This window comes from Cryptotermes secundus, unplaced genomic scaffold (assembly GCF_002891405.2).
Source record: "Cryptotermes secundus unplaced genomic scaffold, Csec_1.0 scaffold722, whole genome shotgun sequence".
In the NCBI taxonomy this organism is placed as follows: Eukaryota; Metazoa; Arthropoda; class Insecta; order Blattodea; family Kalotermitidae; genus Cryptotermes; species Cryptotermes secundus.
Window position 1 is genome coordinate 1,246,606 of NW_019729219.1, and position 9,919 is coordinate 1,256,524.

Genomic DNA, 9,919 nt, shown 5'->3' on the forward strand with positions numbered 1-9,919 from the left:
ATATATATATATATATATATATATATATATATACGACATAAAAGAATTGCGTAACTTCCAATTTTGTGATGTTTTCATAATTTTTATGCAATACACAGTTATCTCTAAACAGAAAATTTTTATTGGCTGCATGATATATATATATAGACTTGTTATTGTTTTAAATAACATACTTATTGTATTCTTATGGAAATTAACTTAAATAACTTATAACATTGTATCAAATTTTACGTACTGCAGTTCAATGGTGTACGATTGTTGAAGTGTGTTTGTCTGATGATGGCCACTTGTGGCCGAATCATGTAGCAGAACTATACTGAGCATTGTCCTTGAAGTTCTATATTTGCTGTGTTGTGACGGTCAAATAAAGAGGTTGTAGATATGTATACAGTTACGTGTTTTGGTGTGATAGCGAGAATGAAACAGGCCATTCAGAACGGAGACGCTTGTTTGACGATATAAGTAAAATTGATCTTGGAGAAATGGAATTGACCTGTTACGGACTGGATGCATCCGGGTCTTTTGAACCTGATAATGGGACATCATCTCCATAAAATTTTGGGTAATTCTTGAATTTCTATCAAACTCTTGCCTTCGCAAGGAGGAATCGGTTCCATGGAGTTCGATAGGGGCGGCCCGCGTATAGGCACTGCGGAACTGCATCACCCCCAATTTCCACTTGATATTATCGATAACATTTATATAATGAGTCCTTTTTCCTTTAATTTTGTCTTTATACTTGTACAATACAATATATAATCCTTAAGCTTAATGTCAGTAGCCAAATCTTTGTATGGAACTGTGAGTTTCACAGTTCCAGTGGCGAGGTGTTCGTTGACTGTGCGCATGCGCACATAGGAAGCTACACGCGAGGCTGCAAGGAGGAGGGAGCACTACAGGAACGACAGTGCCGACCGGTGCCGACCCTGGCGTGCTGATGGAAGGTAGTTTTTTTTACTCCGCGTGTGTTGTGCTTAAAAAATATGAGTTAATTGTAGAATTAGATTATTATCCTGCTTCTAGCTATTCTATTTGATTGATTTTTTTCGGTTCTTTTATTTAACAGAAAGCTTTAACCATGGCCTTGCATCCCCGAGAAATAAGTTATGTGACTATAAGTGAACTTCAACAGATTAAGTTTTCACAACTGTCTCTCCATGAGAAAGTTGCAGTTAAGAAAAGAGGTCGTTTAACACCTGATATTCTAACATCTCAGCCAGGCGTAAGCAAGAACAAGAAATATATTCGTAGTTTTAATCTGAATGGTACAAACGGAAAAGTTGGCTTTGCGGCTGCGAAGTAAAAAATGCACTGTTTTGCTTCCCGTGTTTGCTGTTTGGGGTGATATAACGTGGACAAAAGATGGTTTTAGAAATATAAACAAAATGAGAGAAAAAACTGAACAGCATGAGAAGTGAAAGAAGCACGCTGATAATGCAGTTTCACTCTCACTTTTAGGAACCGTAAGTATTAAGGAGAAACTCAGTGAGGCATACAGACTTTCAATCAATGAGCATAATATAAAGGTTAAAAAGAATGGATTTCATTTTTAAACGAATAGATTAAGCTTGAACTGTAACAATTTAGGTTAAAGTAAGTAAAAAATATTTGATTTTGTTCTTTTAGGATTTTATCAAGTTTCTGAATAAATTTTCTTTTTATACATGTTTGTTTCCTTTTATACAATTTTAAAACAAAGGTTACAAATTTTCTGGAGCAGCACCCCCACTAATTTTAGCTACGAGCCGCCACTGGAGTTCGATAAAAGTAACCAGTGCCGGCGACCAAAATTAGGAGTTAACTGACTACAGTAGCAGTAACTGAACCCATTGAAGTAAGCATGTTTTTGGAAAGTCAGTTTTATTCGCACGGTACTACAGAAAATTGCATCGAAAATATGTCTTTCCTGCTATGCAGCCGTTCTCTATATGTTGGCGACAAGATTAAATGAAATAAACGGCTAGACAATCTGTTCTGAAGTCGTAATTGCTACCGTTTTATGTTACCAAATTAATTACATCAGCAAAGTGAACTCAATAAAGTACCTAGCCGAACTAATTACGCCTGTTATTAAAACTTAAATAATTGAATTAAAATAGCAGAACTAAGAGAACTTCGGAAATAAGGTAGTAAGTGTTATAGTGTATTTCCTAGCCACACAACAATATTCAACATGTCAATAAATACAATATAATGAAGTTTGAAGCCGTATTATAAATTTTGCTATCTCTGACTTAATACTAAGACAATTCAATGAAATTCACACCCTCAAATTCTCTGTCTCTATTAGTTTCATTATACCTCACATCCACGCATTAGTGGCAAGTATTTTCTCATCTGGATTTTTTTAGTAATTAAAAATATCTCTTTCTTAAGAAAAATATTTGAAGGGTATGTAGAAGGATGGACAAAAGTGAATTACGTTATATCGTTTGAGAGACAGATAAATTAAATATAAGTTATTCAGTTCAGTTTGATGAAAGTAAATGAACATAGAATATATATATATACGACTATATAACGGAGACTTTCAAATTCAGAGGCTACATACCATCTGCTGTTTCACCAAATTCATTCATTTCCTCTTCACTTCGGTCCTCAGATCCCTGCTCGGAGTCCAAGCTGCCCTTCTCCTTAAGCTGTATCAACAGTTGCATGAAATCATTGCGCTTCACGTTATTCTTTTCGCGATATTCAACTGTTTCCTGCACCATTTTCAGGAAATATTTAGAAACGTCCGTATCAACAGTAGACACTTTAAGCATGTCTAATACAACTGGTGCAATGCTTGACAAAATTCCAATTATTATCATTTTGACTGTTTGGTCGAAAGCTTTTCTTCCCCACTGTCTGAATTCCGCGTCTTCGTTCTTCAGGCAGTTGCACTCGATACCGAAAGCACAGGACGAAATTACGTCCGTGCTGAACCTAGCTAGAATGTCCTTAACTTCAATAACCTCCCCCCTTCCCGCAATATTTTCCAAGCAAAGTTTAAGTTCATCTCCACATTCCACAAGTCTCTGGAACATCATTTTCATCTTCCCGGATGTGAAAGTCGGGGTCAGCTTGATCCTAAGGTTTCTCCATCTCTTTCCATTTAATGAAAATAAATGCCCCGACAGAGGTTCTATTTCTTCATTCATATAGACTCCCCGATCATGGAAAGTAGAAAAATCTTTAACTAGAACATCCTTTATTAAATCGGGGTCTAGGAAAAGTAATCGCGGTGCGTTGAATAAGTATATTCCTCCGTATCTGTGCCCTTCAAGCCTTGTGTAAATATCTCTGCAAAAATATCCAAATTCTTTCCGCATTAAAGCCGTCTCCTTGAAATTTCCAAATGGGAAACACGGTTCGACGTACGGTACATTAAGTTTCTTCCAGTATGTGAATGACCACTTGAAATAGGAGTAAACCACTAAGAGGGCACAAGCTACCAGCACCCCCACATCCAGAAGAAGTGACTCGAACAGGAACCCCATACTTGTCAGCAAGACGCTGATGAACGCATAAAGGTCCGGCCTGTTGAAAAAATCATTACAATTCAGATTAGAACAGTCGATTGTAAAATACATCGAAACAAACCTGAGATATATAAAACTGTATATGAAAACAGTGAGCACATATCGTGGTCGTAATATATCAGTAAATCCGGATGTTATACTATATGAACATACTTGGCAAACATCGAAAGAAAATTATATACTACTGAGTGCATGGACTATAAGCCAGTGGTTCTCAACTTTTGTCAGACCGAGGCCCAGTAAAATCTTCTTTCTACGAGTGTAAGACGAGGGTCCATTAAAATGATGACAGCGCCCGGCGGTTGAGAAACACTGCCATAAGTAATGTAGAGAAATTAAGTTTCAGTCTATGCTGGTTCACCGCAGCTGCTACTTCATATGAGATTTAAATGTGAAGGTAAGAATGTAATCAGAATATAGTAAAACAACACAGGATATAAACCTCGATATCTACATGTTTTATTTCATATACTATTATATTAAATATATATTTAACGAAGAGAAGGGTGAAGGAAATGTGCCTAAAAGGCACTTGTTTTTGACATTTTCCATTTTTGTTCTACCTTCCGATCTTCTAAAATACTAAATTATTTTCCTTTCCCAGAAAACGTTCACGTTGTTACCAGTTCCCGACAAGAAATTTCACTACTGTCGTACTTATCCTTTAAACTAGCTGAATATGCAGTCATACTCTCGATTAAATAATACCGGAATTGCAAAACGAAAATAATACAAAATTGCATTAAAACATATACATATCAAATTATTATAGATATATATTTTACGTGTATTAGAGACTACAGATTCGTTTCGACTGATTGTTGGATTTATCGAACACTTATAAGCACAACTCGTAACTTCTAGTAGTTATAGCGCCATCGCTGATGTCCTCACTTTACAAATCACTTAAGCACACGCCAAGTCTTATCAGTGTTCTTTCACTAGCTTTTGCTGGTAACTGATCCGAATAATGTCCTCTGCTAACGTCCTTACAGGATGGTGAATGCATTATCTTCTGCTAAGATCCTTACATGCTGGAGGGTATCCCAAATCTGACTAAGCTCGAAGTCAAAGCCAGAGCTACTTTACGACTGGCAGTTTACCACCAATCAGTTCGTTTTAGAGTCAAACTCCTTCAGATCCACGACCAGAGGTTCATTTTTTTTTCATCTGAACCCTTGCTGTAATAATCCTTAGTGACAACCACTCTGACGAGAAGATGGGTTTGATTCTTAGGAATATGTGTAACCGAACCATTGAAATCCTTCCCCCCCTCTTTTTTTTTTTTTGTTCAGTAGTTATAAAGTAGAATTGTAAGAATTACTAAGAAAGAGGAAGACACAGTCAGAACAAACAGATAGACCGAACTTGTGTGGACAAAGACATCTGTTAGTTCTTGCTTCCAGGCCTTTGGTGTTGTTTCGAAAAGGGCAGAAATGATACTTCATGGAACCCCCACTGAGTTCTTTAGAAATTGAGAAGTTGACTTAGAACGACGAGCCTCTTTGAGAATTTGAGACGTGACAGTCATAAGTCAACAGTGGGGGGGCCAGGGGTTCATTAGCGACCCTCATAAGTTACATTTTTGTCAGTTTTGCCGTTTGGAATTTTAGGCCGAAACTGCTTCTAAAACAATCGGTCATTGGCCAGAACCAAAATTAAGCCAACTCCTCTTATTTGAATCCACCTATCCGGGAATTTTGGAGGAGAAGAGAGGAGGCGGATACAATTAAGTTAGGACCTCTGGCTCGGCAGAGAGTCCAGTTTAAGATTAAAGAGTTTGCTAAAAACCTTTGAACTTGGCGGGGGTAAAACCCGCGAATACTTGCGCGTTAAACTAAGTGATTTGAGCAAGTGCAGCACCGGCGGCTTGGAAGCCGAGACTAAGCCTTATAGTGTAGATTTTTGACTCCGAGTGACTGTGTGAAACAATAAAGTGTTCCAGTGGCAAAGTGCATTGCGTTGGTCAGAAGTGCTTCACCCTCCTTGTCCGAGCCTGACCCTTAGCCGACCTGAGGAGAGAACTCATCGCCAGCAGCTAACCAAACCCATCGCCAGCTTCCACCCCACTCACGCCTTCCCTCCTTTAAATTGAATCGCAAACAGCACCTAGCTGTTTGCTGGCGCCCAAAATATCAGGTTCTATGTTGAAACTCCAAACCCGTAATCAGCAACGGAAGGAGGAAGCGGTGGAGCCGGAAGAAGCGGTGGAGCCTGGTCAAGCCGGAACCAGCCACGACCTAACAACTTCAACGGAGGCAGCACCAGGTAGGGCAGTCAAAGTGACCAGTGGCAACCACCTTGTGGGCAAGAAGCCTAAAGAGAGGGTGGGCGGTTACATATGTTTGGTCTTTCGTTAAGTGTACATGTATCATGTTACTGAAAATCCTTCCTTATGCACTACACGCAGGTCCTCTGTCAGCACAGGCTTTACAGATCAGATGTAGTTCATGTCTATCTTACATATCTAATGCTATAACGGCAGCTTAGTCACTTGGAACGGTCGGATGCTTGACCACCGCCAAGTTTAAGCCTCTTATATGTCCTGTGTGAGGCTTCACTTTGCCCTGTACCGCGAACATGTTCATCTTCATGATTTCGTGTGACTTCTTCTTGCTGTCTGCACAATTTTGTTATATAATCGTACACATAAGGAAAGTTGAAAGCTGTGTGAAAATGGAGGACCGGTGTGCACCTCAGAAAATTTCCAATGTAACGCAGAACCTTGTTTTGCATGCGCTGCATTTAAAAGGTACGTGTCTGCCGCTATTTCGCAGGAGGGACAAGCGTAAGTTATTACTGGCATTCTAAGTGCCTTATGGAGGGGTAGTATAATTTTGGCGCTTATGTTATGATGCCAGGAGGGGTGCGGTATATATCCCTATAGAAGTCCCTTCCCGAATAAATAAAACACCTTTCTCTTTTCTAATCAAACAACAACAAAAAACATTTATTTACATTAGCAAAAGAATGACATAGCTGATCTGACTCGATCTGGTAGGACTGTAGTTACCTCTCCTGTCTATAAAAGTTATCAAGGCTGGATGTGACCAAAACAGATCTCTACTTACAAAATGTTCAAAAATACGTAATTTATAATTAAAAGTAATACCATCAATCTTACGAGGGAAGGATATAGTCGTTATATTACGGAAATAAATTTCCTGTGATTATAGAAACGCAATCTCTGCACAAGTTCACATTACAATGTTGATGATGTAATAACCCATAGTAATAATAAAGAACATGATCGTAAAGCAATAACATAATTTATCTACATATACATAACTTCAGACGATACGTTTAAATCATTCGGTTTATATTTTAATGTGACGGTTTTCAGACATAAATTGTTTCCATGACCAAAATGGAAATGGGGAGGGGGTGGGGTTGGAGATAATGTTAAGAGCTAAGATTTGAAGCATTGCAATATTTTACTGAATTTTCATCAACAAAACAGCTTAAGACTCCAGGCATTTTGATGTTTCCATCAACAGTGCGCTGCGACTGGATGTAGACGTGTGAAGTAACATTCAGGAATGCACAAGGACAACAGTGTACAACTCTCATAACTGTCGCTTCTGTTGCAGTTCTGCTTATTACAATTATTTTCATTAGTTGAGCAGTAATCTATAGAAAAATGAACTTACCTACACGCACAAGAATTTCTCCTGTGGTATACCTGAGATCCACGAATCTGCTGTCCTGAACGTCCTGAATTTCACACTTCAAACACGCTTTCTGATGGACCAACAGACATGTGATTACAGTTTCCCGAGCTGAAAATTATGACGTCAGTTCTCGCCATATGATTGGTTGTTGGGTAATGCTGCCTTCAGGCGGCAACGCCAGTTTCGTCGCGTCTGAATTGGTGACCTTCAAACTGATACGAAGTCATTATCGCCCAAGTAAGCATTATACAGCTTCTCTCGTTAATATGACACTTTCTAAGGAATAATTGCTAAAGGAAAGTGCATTTATGCGTCGGAGCGAAGGCTTTATCAAGAAGTGAAATTTATCAGTTGATACCCTTAATCAGCACATTCTTCTCGTAAACATATTCTCGAATTACACAGCAACAAGCGTAAAATACAGGATCAGACTAAATGCAGTGCCAGATTCAGTAATTAACCTTCTCAATATCAAGCCAAACGTAAAATGAAATCATGAAGAAAGAAAATAAAGCTACATTTCTCACCGAAAAATCCCGTACAGTTTGCGTATTAGTTTTCAAGCTTGATCTTTAATATACAGCGTGTTTCACGACTTTAGGACACAACTGCAGGAGGTGATTTTCTAGGTCTTTGTGATCAAAAAAGTTAATATAAACATGTGTCCGATTTTGGATGGTTCCGGAGTTATGTCCGTTTTAAACTCAGAATAGAAGGTAACGATTACTGACAATAAACGGAACAAAATAATAAACCAACTTAATACATGATACATTTAAAGTATGAATGTAAAGTTAACTTCGTGAAATTACCTTTAATTTGAATTGATTGGTGCTTAAAGCTGATTTTCGAAAATGTCACCGCCGGCCGCAACACAGGCTGCCGCTCGGTTGTGAACCGCGCCGGACATACCAACCCACCCCGCTCTCATGTGTCGAGATAACGAGAACGCTCTGTCTGTAGCTGGCTAAAAATAGCGACCTGCCAGCTGACGGACGCCGTTCACACGAGGGAGTGTAAGGAATGAAAAAACGGTCATAACTCCGTAACCGTCCAAAATCGGACACATGTTTATATGAAATTTTTTGATCACAAAGACCTAGAAAATCACCTCCTGCAGTTATGCCCTAAAGTCGTGAGAACCCCTGTGTACATATACATATAGTTAGTTATGTCGACCGATGGTCAGTCGGTCAGTGTGACTTGGTGTCAATCGCACACCTGGGGCTTATGACCAGATCTTTGTTACTGTCAGAGAGTTGCGTATTTATTGATGTGGGGCACTCACTCTGACGAGAGGAGGCGTCTGCAGTTTACAATTACTGTCGGTCTCGCCAGCGCAGTCATTCTCGTGCCCGAGCTCCGCGGGCCTAGTGACGATATTTTACTGTCTCGGTTTCGAGACTCCCCCAACCTGGAGGGCTAGGTCCCTGTGTCTATATCCTACAGGAATAGGGTGGCCCAGTTATACCCCTAGGCGCTGGGTTCCATTTTTATCGCCTTCTACGACTCGCAGGGCTACGATGGAGGTATTGGTACGAGCTCCTCATATTATTATTTGTTTTCTTAAGCCGATTGATATTAATCTCAATGAACAAAACATTAGTATTAACTCAGTTCTGTCCCCCAGAAATACGTATGTTCGAATGAAGAGCAACATTTATAAGTAACACGAGTATATTGTTCCTCAGTGATCGTCCTCTTCGGTAACTCCACTCCCTTTTTTACTGCTGTGTTAAAAGTTTGTGTTCCGTATGGTGAAACTGATATTCTTAAATGATTGCCATATTTAGTTCATATATACGATTGAAGAAGCACATACGTAACTCGGTGTGATTCAGTCAATTGCGAATACACCGTTCGCAACTACAACTACCAACATTCATCGTATTCCGCTTTCTGCTTTATTTAATTTGATATTATAAGCACAAAACTCAAATGTAAGTGTCTTTAGGAGAAAACATGATATAAACATGCACTCATCGACGGATTTTATATAGTGTAGTTAAGGTGCGGCCATACAGAGCGCTACGTACACTATGTTCGCTATAAGAACAGAAAAATATCTCCCTTTATTGCCAATGTGACTGGCCACACAGACTTTACGTACGCTATGTTCGCTATGTTAGCTGCGTCGCAGAGTGTTTGATTCTCGGCTATATTTTTAAAACGTCGCGCTGGACGGGCATGCGCACTGGGCTCGCTTCCAAGTGTCAGCTGCGCGCCTCAGTAATTTCCAACTCTGATTACAACACGTGTTACGTATCATTCAGCGCTGTATTCGCTTAGATGAAAATGACACTGGAGGAATTAATTGAAGAACTAAGGAAGTATCCATGTTTGTGGAACAAAGGGTTAGAAGAATATCGGAACCAGAACATGCGGGATAATGCCTGGGACATGATTTCTGGGGAATTGAATACAGCAGGTAATGTACAAACATTGTTCGTTTATCTATAAGTGAAGAACTTAAAATATTGTCATCAACCCTATTCATTTGGAAATATTCTTTAAATTTAACTTCATCTTCACGTAACTGCTTTATCAGATGATGAAATTCATCAAACTTCATTCTTCTTAAGTTCACGCCATGCACCCACTTCCTTTTACGTTTACACAAGGAAAGTAACAGCCAAAGCTCATCGTCAGAATCATCGCTTCCCCCCCCCCCCCCACAACCACACACCCCCCGCACCACCCACACACAACACACAACCGCGTGAC

General features: G+C 39.4%; 1 protein-coding gene across 2 annotated transcripts in view; it reads right to left on the minus strand.

The window, feature by feature from the left end:
* LOC111865529 (probable cytochrome P450 6a13) overlaps positions 1 to 7,378 on the minus strand; it is a 47,023-nt gene extending 39,645 nt beyond the window's left edge. The window contains exons 1-2 of one of the 2 annotated variants that reach the window (XM_023853634.2): positions 7,179 to 7,378; positions 2,552 to 3,522 (exon numbers count right to left, since the gene is read on the minus strand). In XM_023853634.2, coding sequence (XP_023709402.1) covers positions 2,552 to 3,482 — 931 coding nt within the window. In that variant the 5' untranslated portion in view covers positions 3,483 to 3,522; positions 7,179 to 7,378. Of the gene's footprint in view, positions 1 to 2,551; positions 3,523 to 7,174 lie in introns of both variants that reach the window. The other variant, XM_023853631.2, reaches the window with a different exon arrangement.
* Positions 7,379 to 9,919: the final 2,541 nt, after the last annotated feature.